Source organism: Agelaius phoeniceus, chromosome 6 (genome assembly GCF_051311805.1).
Source record: "Agelaius phoeniceus isolate bAgePho1 chromosome 6, bAgePho1.hap1, whole genome shotgun sequence".
Taxonomy (NCBI): Eukaryota; Metazoa; Chordata; class Aves; order Passeriformes; family Icteridae; genus Agelaius; species Agelaius phoeniceus.
In genome coordinates, this window is record NC_135270.1 from 32,574,029 (window position 1) to 32,591,439 (window position 17,411).

The 17,411-nt window shown below is 34.9% G+C and overlaps 1 protein-coding gene across 1 annotated transcript in view; it reads right to left on the reverse strand.

The window, feature by feature from the left end:
* RYR3 (ryanodine receptor 3) overlaps nucleotides 1-17,411 on the reverse strand; it is a 196,058-nt gene that overhangs the window by 7,496 nt on the left and 171,151 nt on the right. The window contains exons 87-100 of the mRNA XM_077180355.1: nucleotides 17,147-17,235; nucleotides 16,639-16,767; nucleotides 16,203-16,307; nucleotides 15,178-15,259; nucleotides 13,514-14,832; nucleotides 10,173-10,231; nucleotides 9,020-9,188; nucleotides 8,342-8,428; nucleotides 6,341-6,538; nucleotides 5,646-5,776; nucleotides 3,203-3,245; nucleotides 2,523-2,650; nucleotides 1,566-1,626; nucleotides 573-719 (exon numbers count right to left, since the gene is read on the reverse strand). Coding sequence (XP_077036470.1) covers nucleotides 573-719; nucleotides 1,566-1,626; nucleotides 2,523-2,650; nucleotides 3,203-3,245; nucleotides 5,646-5,776; nucleotides 6,341-6,538; nucleotides 8,342-8,428; nucleotides 9,020-9,188; nucleotides 10,173-10,231; nucleotides 13,514-14,832; nucleotides 15,178-15,259; nucleotides 16,203-16,307; nucleotides 16,639-16,767; nucleotides 17,147-17,235 — 2,747 coding nt within the window. The remainder of the gene's footprint in view (nucleotides 1-572; nucleotides 720-1,565; nucleotides 1,627-2,522; nucleotides 2,651-3,202; nucleotides 3,246-5,645; nucleotides 5,777-6,340; nucleotides 6,539-8,341; nucleotides 8,429-9,019; nucleotides 9,189-10,172; nucleotides 10,232-13,513; nucleotides 14,833-15,177; nucleotides 15,260-16,202; nucleotides 16,308-16,638; nucleotides 16,768-17,146; nucleotides 17,236-17,411) is intronic.

Below are 17,411 nucleotides of genomic sequence, written 5' to 3' on the forward strand. Positions count from 1 at the left end.
GTTTAAAAGTAACTGTAAATCTTGCTTTTTGTTGTTATTCTAGCTAGGAACATGGGTTCTTTGGAGATCAGTACATGATTCCCTGCAGAAATTTTAGCAATTAATTTTAGAGTTACACTTTATTGAGCTGATTTTTGCATGACAAAGGACCATAGAAGCATATTCCAGAATGCACATACCTTTAAGCACATTCTTATTAGCCAGATATAGAAATCTCAGTGCCCAAATCATTATTACTGCTGTAGCTAAGGAGGGATTGTGTATTCTTAATATTTATCACCAATCAGCTCATCATTGAGAATATAGAACAAACTGGTTAGGAAGTAATTAATATTCTTATATTTTTCTAAAATTGTGTGTTTTCTATTATGTACAACACTATCTGTCATCACTTGGTGCGTATACATTGTTACAATTTCATAGGGTTTAGCATATATTAAGTGTGCTGCAGAAGATATGATCAATCCTACCATGATATAAATGAATTGCATTCCAATATTTCCTTTACAACAAGATTTTCCAGTACTTTTACAAAGTGCATTTATTTTCAAATCTTTTAATGTAGCACCTACCTGTTTGCCATTGTGAGTGACTGAAGACAAAATAGTTCGCAATGTCTTAAAACCCATAGCGATATCCAGCAGATGAGCAGCAAAGAAGAAGTTGTTGTAGTGCCCAAGGATAGACATAGTAGTGTACCAAGCTAAGTATAAGAATGACTGCAGAGAAAGTGAAAAGTGGCAGAAGGTTAACAGGTGCTGATGTGCATTATTAGATCCAGAAAATAGAGTTTTTAAGTCACTCAAGTTGTTGTAGCAGGACACTTTGCCTACGTAGGGATTAAACAGCTGAAACTTCACCCAGCTTTTGAAAATTACCAGTGATGGAGTGGGAGGTCACTCTGCTTTTGCTGTTGAAAAATACTGAGACCAGCTGAGACCTCACTCACCAACCCCAGAAACAGACATCACAAGGATGTGAAAAACCTGTGTATCCTGACAGCTACTGGCACTGGCAGGGATGTGGAAGGCAGGTGTTTCCTGATAGAGCAACCAATGATTGGTGGTACTAATTACTTATTTTAAGATGAATGGTGCTCTGTTGAGCTAACATTACTAGCCTGGGAACATGTGAATTCCATTCAATCACTTGATGTTGTAAAAACTCAGTCCCACTTTTTAATGGCAGGGATTTCTAGCACCCCCAGAGGTGTGTGTAGATTCTTTAATTGAATGGGAATGTGCCCCAGGGTTATTCCTTGAGGTTGAACCAAAGAAATCTGTCACTGATATGGGCAAGTAACATAACAATAATTATTGAACTACCTTTTAAACCATTAATTTAATAAATAATGTACTATAATAGCAGTTTTAACCATCTATAATGTGCCATATATAATTCTAAGTAAAACATCCTTTAGTCTAATCACAAGACAGAAAAAAAAATTTAAATGGCTCTGTAATGCAATATTATTTGTGTATGTTTGTTGAAAATAAAAGCAGATGGTGGAGGACATACATGCTTAGAGTAAATCAAAGCATATTCATCTAGGCTAACATACTCACATTATTGGTGAAAACAACTCCGAGCTTCCAAATATGGTACTTTGTATCAATGGAGCTTAGCCTAAGAAATAAACAATTTGTGAAAAGCATAAATGTCAAAAATAAATATTGAATTCTCTATTTATAAACATACACTAGTTGTGGCACTTCAGGTTTTGTTGCTGAAGGTTAATTGTTCATTTTCTGAGTGATCCAGGTACTTCATTTTTTCAGATTATTCATTAATTCTGAGCACAATAAATAGTTTCTAATCCAACAAAACTGATGTAACAATTTCAGGAAGAATGATACTCCTATATTCCAGACTTAAAAACTTAAGATCTATGCCAAAAGTAGTGAAATGTGGAACACAGATTGCTTAAATTGAGGAGGTAAGTGTTCTGTCTAGTGTAAAATATTCCCAGAATAACCAAGAGAAAAGGTAATGCCTTCTACAATATTCTAAATATTTTATCAGCCATTGGATGGCATGCAAAGGGAAATCTCTGTTGTGCATCTTACACATTGAGAAAACCAACTCCTGTAGGAGCATAAATCACTTGGGACTGGGACAATTTCAAGCTCTCATCTTGACTTACTGACTAAGTAAGGAAAACATCTCTGAATCTGTACTAGACACCTGTTATGTAGGTATTATCAGTTTTTCAGTCCACTGGTTTATAAAATTTGTTATAAGACCTTAAAAATGATGCATTAATTATTGTTTAAAATGAAAGAGTGACCAACTATATCAGTCAGCATAAACTCACTGATTTTTTTCCTTACTTTTATAACACAACTGTGTTTTGAAACAAACAAAAAGCTGTTTTATTTTACTTCCACACTAGGAAGACTCATCCATTCGAATTCTCTATCTTGAGGAAAACATCACAACAGTTTCAAAATGAAATCCATTTTTATCTTTGATGATGAAATTATTCCAACACATAATTTGTCTGTGAAATTTAGAAATCGTACCATGACACCAGTGATGCCTCTTCTGGTTCACTCTCTTCCACTGGACTAAAATCAAGGGCACTCTTGTCCAAACCCAGAAGTTCTGCAATGCGCTCTGCTCCATATAAATCTCCATACTTGTTAATAACCTAGAAGGGGAAAAACAGAAGATTTTGATCACAGAAACTCCTCAGTGACATTCACCTACTCTAGACCAGTAGTTTTCAGGAATTAAAAAAGAAGTCCTTCACAATTAACACTACTAGAACAGTAAGAACTCCCAGGAAACCAGGGGAGCATAAAAAAGAAAAATAGAAGCATTAAAGGCTATTATCTGAAAGCTTATGTATAATTTTCTGTCATTTAAGCTGGCATGTTTTTCTTTTTTTAGGGCAATGAGGGGGCTTTGTATCCTAAAGATCACAATGATTGCAAATTAGACCTGCTGGCTGATTGACAGCACAGAGTTATTTCAAATGTCTGAGTCTAGGGAGGAAACCACAGCCTTCTGTCTTCCTCCTTCCTCCCACCTACACCACAGCTGCCTTTTCACTGAGACATTTAACACAGCAACTTCCATAAAACAAATTCCAGTTCTCTGTTATTTCTGTATTTATGTGTACAGAAGCATATGGATATCCCAATTGACCAAATAGTAGATTATTGCTCTGGAAAGCATAATAGAAATATAAAAAGCCTACCTTCCGTTTCACAAATTTGTCCCAGTAATTGTTAGGGAAGGACCTACATAGATAAGGCAAAGATATTTCAAATTATTTAACTTGTTAGGGGAAAGGAAACAAAACAACAACAAAAAAGAAAATGCCACATTTCTGATCATTGCACTTCAAATTAGGAGACTGATTTTTTTTCATGGGGACAACAGCTGTTATTAATCATAATTTACTGCAATATAATCTTGCCCCTCCAAACCCTCTTTGTTTCTCCCATTCACAAATATGACTGGCTACAAAAGGTTAGCAGGCTAAATACTATCACCTGATAAGCTTAACAATTCCTTAGTAGCAGGTTAGTCACTGTAATATCATTCATCTACTAAATAAATACTTTATCACACCTAGCCATAAAAATCAAACCAGATTTCAGAGAAAAATAGGAGAATCTTAAAGGATAATTTTTTAGTTTATTGGATTACATTTCAAACAGAGGCTGAACACTTGAGAACCAGTCGACAGTTTTCCAACAGGACATATAAAAATCTTGAACTTGCCAAGAAAATTCAAGATCATTTGCCAATATATAGCAAATATCTATCTATCTATCTATCTATCTACAGCAATATCCTGGAACTCATTCTAATGATCTTACTATCTGTTATACCCGTTTTGAGGAATGCCAGTTAGCAGGAAACACTACAAAATTTAAGATTTTTCTCTCTTTATTTCCTGGAAATAACACTGAGTTGAGAAAATATGCAAGAATGCAAAAGAGAAAAATAACTACTTAAACTAAAGGACAGTATTGGTAAAGTCAATGCTAGCACAAGGAAAATGAGATTCCACAATAATGTTCTCCTGGGATGTGAGGCAAACTTCCCAATGACTATGCTCCAACTTTTACCTTTCTGAATTACAATTCTGAATTAAATTAATCCAAATAAAGGCAAATGCTTCTGGTAACTCAAATGCATGGTATATTCTACTCCAATGCTCTGTATTATTTTTTTGCTTGATTTCTCAGGCTTTTAAGCAAAATATATCATAGTGTAGCCAGCTTGTGTCTATCTCTTACAAGAAACTCCAATAATTTGTCAGGGTACATCTTTTGTACTTTTAATTGCTTTTTTTCCCATTATAGAAAGCACATTTCAGTTTATACAGAACACTGGGTACCCTCCAGCAGTGGTTATTCTGGTCGTACAGTACTTGTACTAAACCTTGAGACTCAGTTAACATTAGAGGGAAGGATTAGCCTGCTTAAATTAGTCTTAATCTTTTGTTGAACCTCAGTAGACAGTGCAACATGCTGAGAACAGACTGTACGGCATGTCATTAGCGATAAGTTGACAATGTATTTCATTAATTCTTTCTTCTGTTTGCTGAAGATTAACTTAATGTGTATCTAGATGGGTTGCTATCAATAGTCATACAAACTGGGTGGAAAATAAGCAAGCTCTCCAGTTTCTCAATTAGCTTTGGTTGTAACCTTAATAATATGTGCTAGTCCATATTGCTGAATGAAATTAGGAAAAATTCTTAATACTTAGGTCCAGGAAAACAAAGCACTCAAGAATTTCCAGTATTTTAGAAATTCTAATCATGGAAGCATAGATGGAAGGGACCTTAAATATCACCCAGTTCCAACTCCCTGCCAGGGGTGGGGCCACCTTCCACCAGCCCAGGTTGCTCCAAGCCCCATCCAGCCTGGCCTTGAACACTTCCCGGGCTGGGGCATCCACAGCTTCTCCGGGCAACCTGTTTAAGTGCCTCACTGTTATAGTAAAGAACTTCTTCCTAATAGCTAATCTAAACCTACCAGTACATTCTGAAAAGCAGCCTGTAGTCAAGGCATTTTTTCTGTGGGAAGAGAGCTGACTTGCTGTGTTTGTCTGTGCCACTCCTACAAACTGCTGCAGCTTACTGAGACTCTTAGAACCAGTATACGACTACTACAGTATTTGCTAATGCCACAACTTGACAGATATTCCTGTCAGACCTACTCAAATTCTAGGAATGCTATTTTTCACTAGATTTACTCCTCTTGTCATGTACAAATTTCTTTACCAAAGAATGGGAAAGAAAGGGAGTAGAATATGTGCACAAGTGAAATAATCACTGGAAAGGATGGAAGTTATCTTTTTAAAAACTTTATCTTTTTAAAAGTTTCTCAACAGAGACTAATATGTGAAATGTCTTGGAGAGACATTTTGAGGTAAAATTCCTAATCCTTGCAAACCCTAGAAAATGAAAAGGAAGTGGAATATATGTGCTATCATAGTATTTATTAAATAAACAGATAATAGTGGATTTCACATTAGAATCTACTACTGTAGCATCTAATATAAGGGGCTAAATGCCTTTCTTTTAGATGAACTAAGTGACAGGTGGACAGGAAAGGTTCTAGATCAGTGGTTGATGAGCTATAATATTATAAGCAGTTTACATAGAGTCTAGTTTTACTTACGGAGTATTGATAACAAGGCGATCCCATTGTCCTTTAATATCATCCTCAGTTGGTTGTTCAGTTATGTATAGTCCATCAAATTCCAGCTTTCTAGCCACCTCCTTTTCTCTCTTGAATACAACCAGAGGGACCTGTGAAAGTAATGGTTTATGTATTTTTGGTTTTTTGTCACACAAAAATGTGAGACCAAACATCACACTAGAATCTCCCACAGTAGGCAGATCAGTGCCTAGGCAGCCTCTGAACAATGGCCACCCCAGCAGTCAAGCCCCAGTCCTCCCCACACACAGCTTTTTATTGCTGAGCATGATGTTGCATGCCATGGAATATCCCTCAGGTTGATTGGCTCAGCTGTCCTGGCTGTGACCCCTCCCAACATACCTGCTGAGGGATGCACAGAGTGGGTAAAGCAAAGACAGAGCCCTCACACTGTGCAAACACTGTCCAGCAATAACCAAATGTGGCTGTGTTACCTGCACCATTTTAACCACAAATCCAAAACACACACACACTGCTACGAAGAAAGTTAGCTCCATTTCTGCTGGCAAGAATACAGGAGGAAAACATCTACTTATTGAGCAGTGAGAATTTGTAAACGGCTAGGTACAAATGCTATTTCAGTATTAGCACCACTAACCACCTTGGGACACAGCCAATGTTTAACAAACAGATTAGCAGTAAGATTAAGAACTTGCCTTTAGGCAGTAATATCCAATCACACAGACAAAGGAGATGACAGTATGAATAACTGCTAGTGCTCTGAGAGCAGGTGCCATGTAGCCAGTACTTTCTTCTAAAACAAAAAACACCATGCCCTCCTCTTCTTCCTCTTCAGCAAAGGAGTTCCAGAGATTAGAGTCTTCCTCTACTTCATCAAGTGGCTCTTCTGTCACCTGGGAAAAATTCAAGCATGTTGAAAACAAAATAAACTTAAAAGTTTTTCCTTTAATGACAAATGAGGTTTTCAAAGCCTGCTCAAAGAAGATGATAGATCATTAGCTTTAAACATTCTTCATTTGCACAGCATAAGTCTCCACATCATGTCATGTCACTGAAAAGAAAATCTGGAGAAAGAAAATACAGGCAGTTTACAAATCTCTCTAACAATGCCATAGCAAAACTAAAACATATGAAAAAGTTATGCAAAAACTATTTCTTGGAAGAAGCAAGGAATGAAAGGGTTATCTATTATCACTGAATTCAGGGTTTTTTGCGTAATCTATATAGTTCCTGATTGCTCGAGTCTAAAAAGAAGCAAAATTTTAATATAATTTTCATATAATCAACAGTGTACACACTGTCCATAACTTTTTATTTCATGACTCAGTTTAGAGCTTACAAATTATATACAGTATTTCATCAGCTGACATACTTCCCTAAATTCTTCCAATGACTTTAAAAACCTGCCCTTTAAAATGAAATCCCTATGGGTGCTTTTTTGACAGCTTTATCTGAAAGCTAAAGTCCTGTTCAGTCCTGTTTGACTCCTACTGACCCCTTCTTATGTATGACAGATGGACTTGCACTGATAGACATGAACTTTTGTCCCTGCTCTTCAACAGATTCGGTCGTCACCCACCAGACTCAAAGAAAAGCAGAAGAGAATGGGGAGGAAATGACACTGGCATAGACAAAAGCAGAATTCTACATGTATATTTGAAGTCCATCTTCTCTAACCCTGTGGGAAAGAAAGAAAGAGACAAAGAGAAAGCCCTAAACAGTCATGACATTTTTCTCCTGGAATGTGCGTTCTGCCCGGTGTCCAAGAGCTTTGTACGTCTTTACCTGCCCTGCCTCTGAGAATGTAAATTGAAATTGTGTTACAGGAGCTGCATTTCAAGGTATTTGAGAACAGGAACTCAGTTATTTCTAGACTGAATGTTCAGCCAGCTGCTTTTGTTTTTGAAGTTTTTGGTTTAAGTAACAGAATATGTAATAGAATATGTAATATTGGAAAACACAAGGTTCATCAGTTTATTACAACTTTCATTCTATATCTAGGAGGGGAAAATCGAAAGGTCCAGATTGCAGGATATGGATAAATCAGAACTCTTCTTCCAGACTTCAGTGTGGAAAGGGGGAAAAAATGAGGCTTTTATGGATGGGAATTCTCTTTATTGAATTTCTAACCTGTTTCATTTCAAGGCTGAGAAGATTCATTAAAGAAATTGTATTCATTAAAGAAATTTCTTTAATTGGAAATTAAAGAAAAAGAACAGACTGCTGAGGATGTTCTACTTCGTATCATCTGTTGTTACACACCAGAACCTGAAACAACTGTATATTCAGGTGAACCTCTATGATTAAGTTTAAACTGTGCATGTATAGCCTTCTTCATCAGTGAGCTAGACAAAAAGAGCTATAGCCTACTATAAAAAAAAGAAGTAACTGAGAATAATCAGATTAACTGAAGTCTCTTAATATCTTGAGAACAAATTAAAGGAAAATATTACAACAGTTTTGACATTTGAATTATTTTAGTCGATTTCAATTTTCACAGAACAAGATCAACAGTCCAAACAATAACAGACTTATGTGATGAAATGGAAAAGTGCCTAGAAACTCAACTATAAAGGACAAATTAAATAAATCTCTTTTCATTCAGCCTGAGTAAAATAAAAACAGAGTAGTACAAACATTAAATTATTGTATCTTTTGGTACTAACAAAAATATTTAAAGAACAATGTTATCTTACCTTGTAAAACAGAAGAATAAAATTGATGGCAAATGCAACAAATAGAGCAAGAAACCTTAAGTTGTAAAAATTTCTTGCCAAGTAATGCTGAAAGTAAAAAATAAAAAGTAATTAAAGGTAGCCCATGAGTAATATCAAAAGAAGAAAAACAGATAGCAAGATTTTTAAAACACTAAATACATAATTGTGTTTCCTTCATACATCAGTTATAATGAGCAAGAGCATTTCTTGGCAGCCTATTCCCCTTTTTCATGATAAATGGAATTTAAATAATGGCCTTAGTATTATAAGTCAGACAGTCTGAAACAGAAGGTGTGGAAAGATATGTTACAATACTGCAAAAAACTGCTTGAGAGTTTTCAGAGAACTCAACATTTCATGGTTTTAAGAACAAAGAAAAATACTAAGTAGAGTGAAAGACTCTAGAAGTTAGATTATGGAAAATAGGGAGCTCCTTACAAGGAGCTCAAGAGCCTAATCTGTCCTGTTACAAATTACACACAGAAACACTCAACTGTATAACTCTAAAAAGTATTATAAAATCACAACAGACTGACTACAGCCAATCATCTGAACACCGATACCAAATTTTCCTTTATGATGACATTTCTCTCCTAATTATCAAAAAGTGGTTCTATAAAGAAAATTCAATTATTAAAGAATTCAAGACAAACTTACAAGCATTTTTGTCTGATAAATTTCCAAAGCTTTGAAGAAGTTAGCCATAACAGCCTCTGGTTTCTCAATTTTTTGTCCATGCCTTCTCTTCTTTTTCTTCATTTTTCCCTCTTCTAGCTGCTCAGATTGTACTTCCTTTGCTTTATCTTGTTTCTCACCATCTTCCATGCTAGAAGAAATGTTAACTAAACAAAAATATCTAGCCAAATGTAAATGCATTAATTTCAAATGAATTTGAGTTCATAAATTTTGGCTTTAAAATTTAGTTTTTATACTGTATGTAGCATTAGAAGAATTTAGTTACTCACAAAAATACTTCAAAACCTGGGTTTCCAAATGTGTGACATGATGTTGAGGCATCAATATGATTGTCTTAGAGTATAGACCTTTACAAGATGCTTAAAAAAATTAACTTTGGCAGATAAGAGGAGAAAGATAAATCACACTGAGGTAAATATTTAAACACGAAGCAAAATGGAAAAATATATATAATTATGTATAGCTTTTGAATCTGTTAGAATCTCTTGGACACCTTTTGTGTGTCTGTACAAAATATTTTAATCTTTTACTACAATGTGGCTGCAGGTCCAGGCAGACAGGATGCATCCTAAAAGTAGGATGCTGCTAAAGAAAGGTAAGTATTTTAAATATTGTTTAGCAGTCATATATAGGATGACTGGACAAAGGAATGTATCTGCTGTCAAGATCTGATAAAACAGCAATAAATAAAAATAGTTGGGTTAGTTAAATCTTGTGTTTTAATGATCCAATAAAAATTCCATGAAAATTGTAGTGGGTAGTAGGGAAAGCAGAAAGCATAATAAGTTGCAGAGGATTTTAAGACTGGTGCTCATTTTTAAAGGAAGTTATGGGAATTTTCAAAGAGACAATGGCCACAGATCTATACATGCATAATTGTCAAGGGCCACAAAAATCAGATTGCCATTGTGTTGCCTAGTGACATGGTCTGCCATCTTTTAGTATATTTGCAAAATACTTAGTATGTACTCCTTAGTATATTTTCAAAATACTGATGAGACAAAGCGTACATAAAGTTCTTTGAATACTGAGCATTTCTTTGTTATTTTGGCCAAATTATTTAGCATTAGGAAGTTCCAAGGAGTTAAACAGGAATTTTGTAAAATTAACTTACTCAGCCTTCTCAGCTTCTGCTTTTCTTTGTGTTCCAGCTTCTTTTGCAATTTCAGATATCTGGAAAAAGTATTTTAACTGTCAAAATTGATCCATTCAGATAAAATTCTGGTAACTTTAGTTATTGTCTTCTAAGAAACAAACAAAATAAATAATAATATTTTTATAGCACTTTGCACTTTTAAAGTGTTTGATTGTTAAAGATAGGGGGCTCAGGCTATATTTTAACAGTAAAAAAGGCAGAATTTTTTCTGTATAGTGTTATCAATACTCTAACTAGTCCAGTTGACTGAAAAACTTAATTATACACAGTGATCAGGCAAATTATGTGACCAGCTGAGGATGAAGGTAACTACATCCAGATCATATCCTGATACTAAGGTCACCCACAAAGTGGAGTTACTGATTGAAACTAGAAACAATATATTAATGTTATCATCAAAAATCTGAAAAACATTTCTGTAACTATCAGATATTACAAAACTCAATTACTTGGTTGTGATCAAGTAATGCAACTGAAAACAGACAAATACTTAAATAACTCCTACTTACACAGTGTTTTCTTCAAGCTGTTTATCTTATCTGGGCTGATGGTTCATTAAACCTTTATTGGCACACCACACAACCCTCTTAAGTGTTGTGTTTACAGCTTTCCCTTGAGATAAGGAAAAACCAATGCAGAATTTTACAGATGGCTAACTGCAGCAAAGAAGCTGGGGCCTGGATGTCACACACCTTTAGGCTGGGTGTTATAAGATCAAAGTAAACTCATTTCAAATGCAGTTTGAGTATCTAAGCTTCAATGGAAGTCCAAGAGATGCAGGCCCCGACTCAAAAAGAAATCTAAAGGGCTGAAATTTGTCTCCATTCCCTTTTGCAAAAACCTGTCCTAACTCAATCCTCTCCTGTATTCTCTTGAAGTGCTTAGACAGCAGTTGTCTCTTGGTCCTACATTTCCAGTTAACACATATATACACTTGTCTAAAGTTTCTGCCACTACTCATCTGGATGCCTGTCTTTCACAAGTATGTGGGAAAAGGATATAGGAAAGAATTTAAGTTGATCTTCCCTTGTGTATCTCACATACACAAGGATGTCAGGTGGAACTTCACCTAGCAAACAATGCAGATGTAACTCTCTCACAAAGAATCTCCCCTAAGATCTCTAGCTGGTGAGAGATCATTTGATGATGCCTAGTTCTTCTAAGGGATGGTGTGGGAGTAGAATTAATAAATCCCTATTCATCTTATCCATATATGCTCTCAATTTTCTCTTTCCCACCTGAAGAACCTTAACTTTCTTAATTCCATATACAAGATTAGTTCCATATCTAGCTTCAACAGCTCATTGATCTTCACTGAATCTTTTCCAGTTTTGTCACAGTCTTTTTGAACTGAGGGAACCTGGTCTTCAAGACACAGATAAATTAAGATTCATGGAGCATAATAATGTGGGGGCTTCCTCTCTTCCTTTCTCAACAATTCAAAATTTCAGTTTGCTTGACTGACATCATCATTGAACTGATAATGTTGTACAACTCAGTTATATTCCCAAGATTTCATACTCAAACAGTGACAATGAGATCAAAATGAAGCATTTTACAGATTAAATTACAATTTTCCTCTTGTATTGATCACTTTCCTGATTTTTATCTGTTATTTTAAGGTAACTTCACAGTTAGCTCTTGATTTTATAGATACCAATAATAAGATTTATCAGCAAACTGTTATGTCAGTACTACTCTTCTAATTTGTGAAACCACATAACTGTGAGATTCCTGTAGAGCCTTACAGTAAAAGCAAACTCCTGAAAGGCTCCATCATATATGATTCCACAGGTTATTTTGGAGTTTCTCTAGCTATATGGTAAATGTCACTGACCTTATCAGTACACTTTTCCAGTATATAGACCTGATTTTTTTATTTCTATCCATTTGTGTGAATTTTATCATTGCAGATGCCTAAGAAAGACATAGCGACTTCTTGAAGGGAATTTTTGATTCTTACACTGCTGTTTCTGCTTTGAGCTACACATATTCTTTATAACCACTCCTCTAACTAGATTATGTGAGCATTTATATACACAATGTGAGATGAATAGCAATTCCTGTAATACAGAATTAGTGGAAACATTGCTTTGGTAAGTTTCACTACCTAACATACCAAAGGTAAAAACTGGATAAATTGCAAACTGACTTCACATTAATGACTCAAACTATCTGCAAAAATTACAGAGCATTTTCATCAGTAGTATCAAGCACATCTGTAAGAAATGTATAAATCAAAGTAAAACAAAGCATATTCTAAAGTGTTTATCCAGATCTGAATTAAAATACTTACTTCAACTATTGAAGAAAATTCTAATGTGTTTACTTATACCTGTCAAGATTCTTGTGTTAAAAGTTATTTTTAAATACCAACCACATTATATTTATGCTAAATGAGACAGGATTTTAATAGACTGTAATTTTCAAGTCCACATATAAAAATGTTTTCATAAACACACATGAAAAACAAATGCAAAAAATGTAGTTCTATTTAGGCAAGAACCAGAATCTGGAGAAAAACATACAAATTAAGAGAAAATAATGCACTAAGAAGTTGCACAGTTTAGATTTATCTTGAAGCTATCTGGAAAATATATCATAAAAAGGTGAGTTAATGATGAGAGAAAAGATGTTTTTGAATAACAAGTAGAAACAGACCTGAGATGTAAAGTGAAACATAGTGCCTTCCACATATGATAAATGAATTGGTTTTGATATTTAGTTCTGTCTATTTTTACACAGAAAAATATTCTCTTTAGTCCAGCTGAGTGGAACAAAATGTATTGTTTGTAAACCGGAATAAGAGTAAAGAATAATTACACAATAAACATTAAACTTACAATAAAATTCAGGCCAATATATTTAAAATAATAGGAAAACAGGAGACTATATTGCATGTACAGCATACAGAAGAACAATGTTAATGATAAGGCATTTTTATGGAGATAATAAGTTGTGAAAGTAGTTGAAGTATACTATGAAAAAATGGGGTATGCAGAATAAACAAGACCATAAATAATTTAAAGCAAAAACTGTGACTAGAAATTTGCTAGCAGTTTATGTTTTGAATAAAGTCCAATTGAACAGTAACAATTTACTGCACTGAAATCTAAACACTGGGCTAAAATTTCCTGTTGGTTTTCAAATGTGTAGAGATTATAAAGTTCTTACTGATAATATATATTAACCAGTTAAATATAAAATAAATCTGTTATTAAAGTTCAGTAGTTTATTATTATTGTAATTATAATTATTAATATTATCTTAAAAGAAATACAAAAATCTCTTTAATTTACCTGTAATCTTTTTTTCTTATGAACTGTGTTTTCCAAAGGTGTTTGGATCTCAGTACCAAGGATTTCTGCAATATCTCCAAGTCCAGCATCATGCCCATGTTTTGATCCTTCTTTCTTTGTAGGAATGCCAAAAATGTCTGCAATTATGTCAGTTTCTCCCTTTTCACTCTTCACAAACTCCCCGAGTTCAGCTCTTATGCCATGCTCAGCACCTTCAGCTTTTTCTGCTTCCATAACATCATCATGGATTCCAAACTGTGTTGGATCAGGCATATCCCCTAATATTTTTGTAACTTTTATGTTTTTGGCTCCTTCAACCAGGCCACCCCCAAATACAGTGCTCCAAAGGATCTGGAATATCCCCCACACTATAGAAAAGAACATTTGGAATGTCCCTACAAATAGGATCCAGAAAAAGGAGAAAAACACTTTCACCATCTCTTTTATTGTCATCTTTTTTACTTTCCTGTATTGTTTCCTAAGGTTCTTCACAGTGACCATTTTCAAAAAGTTGGCAACGTTCTTTTTCACTGCAACACAGGCCACTGCAAAAGCTGAAGCAGGTTCCAGGGACTTTTCTTCCTCATCATCTCCAATATCCACTACATAGGCAGGCTCTGCCTCTTCCTCCTCCTCAGGCCTCTCAGGTGAATCTGTTTCAGAGATCTGGGATGCTAACTGCATTTCAAAAATTGTGTCTTCACAGAAATTCACAAAGAGTTCCATTTTTTCTTGCTCTCCACCTTCATTTACAACATCAAATATGAACTGTCTTTTAGATTCCTTCACCTGTGGCTTCTCCCACTGCATTCTACTGGATTCACTGATTTCAAAGTAAACTCTTTCTATTTTCTTGGCCCCACCCATTATTTCAATACGGCCAAGGTATGGTTCAAAGTAATTAAGAACACTTTCTGCAGGCTCAAGTAAGCTCTGAAGGCGTGGATCATTAGGCATGTGCTCTGAAAGGTTTGTAAGCAATACCACTACATTAAATCCAATGTCTTTGGCTGGTTCATGGAATCTTTCCACAAAGTCAATATAATTGAACATGTCATTTTCATCAGCTTCTGTACAGGACAGCAGGAATTCAATCTCTGACTGTATGTATTGCTTTTGAGCCTCCATTGATTTTTGAAATTCCTTCTTGGAAATGATTCCTTTACCATCTGGATCATATTCTTTGAAAGCATCTGAATTAGTCAGATCTTTCAACTTCAGGAACATGTCAAAGAACTTCAAAATCATTTCTACATTGCTGGATGATTCTACAAGCGTGTCCACCATTTGTTTTCCAATAGTTCCATTTACAACGTTACCTAAGTAGTGTGTTATAATAGAAAGTTATTCGACAGCTACATTTTAAATAATGACATTTCATATTTCTGCTGAAAACAGAACAAAAGTATTTTTAAATATTAGTATTTTTTCTTCCAACATGCTTTTCTCTAGCAGCCCTCTATTTCAGGACTACGTATATTCCGGAATAATTCTTAAATAAATATGAAGAATGTCTTTTTCCCCAAAGATTAAATAAAGGCAATTAAAAAGCAGTTTAGAAAGATGACCATGATAATTGTTCTTTACGCTAGGAAGTGAGAATAGTGCTTTACAATAGGAAAGGGAGATAATCGTATTTGACCAAAAAGCGAAACAGGTCCAACCTTCAAGCAGTGACAAGAGCATCACTACCATATCCTTTAGTAGATCTAGCAGCTCCTTAAGCAATTCAATCTGAGCGGAGTCCTATTAAAAAACAAAAAGAAGGACAGTAAGATTGTTTTTAATTTGTATTTATATGGAAAACTAAATAAATTTAGAGAGAAATGGTATCAAAGACGATCAGCTAAATTTCATTCACATTATTCAGCAACATTTCATTGCCATTGTATTATGATTGCTATCAGAAGTCTCATAAAACATGCAACTTACTGCAGCAGAGGAATTAACACCATAAAGTTAAGCTTTAATAAAGCATTAAGGAGTACCAAAGTGCAGGTAAGGGACAGCAGAAACAAACAAAAAATACTGGTTGCTACACAGATCTGAAAGTATCTGTCTCAGAGGAAGTCCATCCCTTTTCACTTCACTGGCAATATTTAATGACATTATGCATTACCACTCAAAGAGGACTAGAACTGATTAGAACATGCTAAGTCTAATGTAGATTTGTGTTTGACATTAAGGCCCTAAATACTAGTTTCAAAATTCTCATATACTTGTATAGGGTGGGAAGAAATCTTGTAAGTCAGAGGATATCATAGACACTGAATAAGAAAGGAAATTACTCTCTGCACTGTTGCATTCAGTGCAGAGTTTGAGTGCATGGATGCATTAAGCAGAAGTCACAGAAGAACACAGAATCCTGAAGCTGTGGACTGGGATTGTGCTCTGTACAGTGAAATGAACAGTGCCTGTGCCCTTGTGCTCTGTGGCTTTGATTAATTAACTGGATAAGTTCACCAAATATCACACTCCCTCCTTCTTTGGGTCTTTCTCAGCTTTCCTCTTGACCCGCTCATGTTCAGTGCTTTTAAAGGTGTTTCTGCTCTGACAAATCCTCCAGTTTTGGCAAGAGAGAGAAAGGGACCAAACTGCCACGTTTGTTATCAGAAAGGTATAATTGAGCGTAAATGTCAACTTTGGTTTTAGTGAAGGTGAGTGCACAGACAATTAACGTTGAAAATACCTGTGAAAGTTTCATTTGCATATTGGCAAACACATGAAGAAAGCCAACAACTGCATCCCACAGCCTACTATGAGCCAGACTCTGTTGATTACCTATGCAAGGGCCCTAAAAAAATTGAGAAAAACATATTTTTTCTTTATGTCAAATAAACCAAAACAAATCAAAAAGATGTTTCAGGCAGCCATGAAGCTACATGAGAAGGTTTTCCAAGATCTCTGGGTATCTAGTGCACAAATACCAAATTGTATCCTGTTAAATACGTAGCTGTTTGCATGTTTTAGTTCTCACTTTACACTGGTCCAGTGATTCCATGTAACTTTATCAAAATTTCAAAAAATTATGTGCAAAGCATTTACAAATTGATGAAAGAACATGATCATGCTGTGTGAGCATGGAACTTTCTCTGTTAGTATCTTGAGAAAAACATTCTGTTTACCTGGATATATTCTGTAAGAGAATTGAATATTTGTTTGGTGACAGCCAAAGCTTTAGAAAAGTTACGTTGTCCTGATTCATCAATGACATCCTTTCCTGAATAGTACCAATAGAAGTCACTGATGGATTCCTAAGAAAAAAACAATGTTACATTTTCTAGGTTTGAATTCTCTATGCAGTATTTACTGCCTGCATTTGTATCACCAAAACTTTAATCAGTAATTCGGATGAAATTTAGCATATCTGTGTCAATCTATTTCTCATTACAATAATATTTTTCACTCTCTTCAGAAGTGAGCAATGAAAACCATTATCAAACATCTGATTCCACACAGAATTCTGAAATGTCATCTGTTTTCAAAGGAAAAAAGATATGAAAAAACTAAAAACTCTTCATTTTAGGTATCCCTAAGAGAGAATTTTCATGTTTGATTCCAACAAAATGTGAATCTAAAGAAGTGAAGGAAAGCCAATATGTTATACTCCATTTTCATCTGTTTTTTCCTCACCTGAAGACGCAAGAGATAGTCAACAGTACTAATGATAATATTCACTGTTGTGGTGTTGCCCATCTGAGTTCGTAAGTAATTTTGAAAATCTGAAATAAGAAGTGATTTGTGCTTGGTTAGTATACAAAGGAAAAAAATACATTATTTTTCTATTTTCATGGGGAATGCCTTCTTTTTAAATATCTTGTTGGATACAGAGCTTATGTTGTAGAAATTCAACTTTAGGCCCAGTGTATATATAACTGGACAATTGTTATCCAGGTGA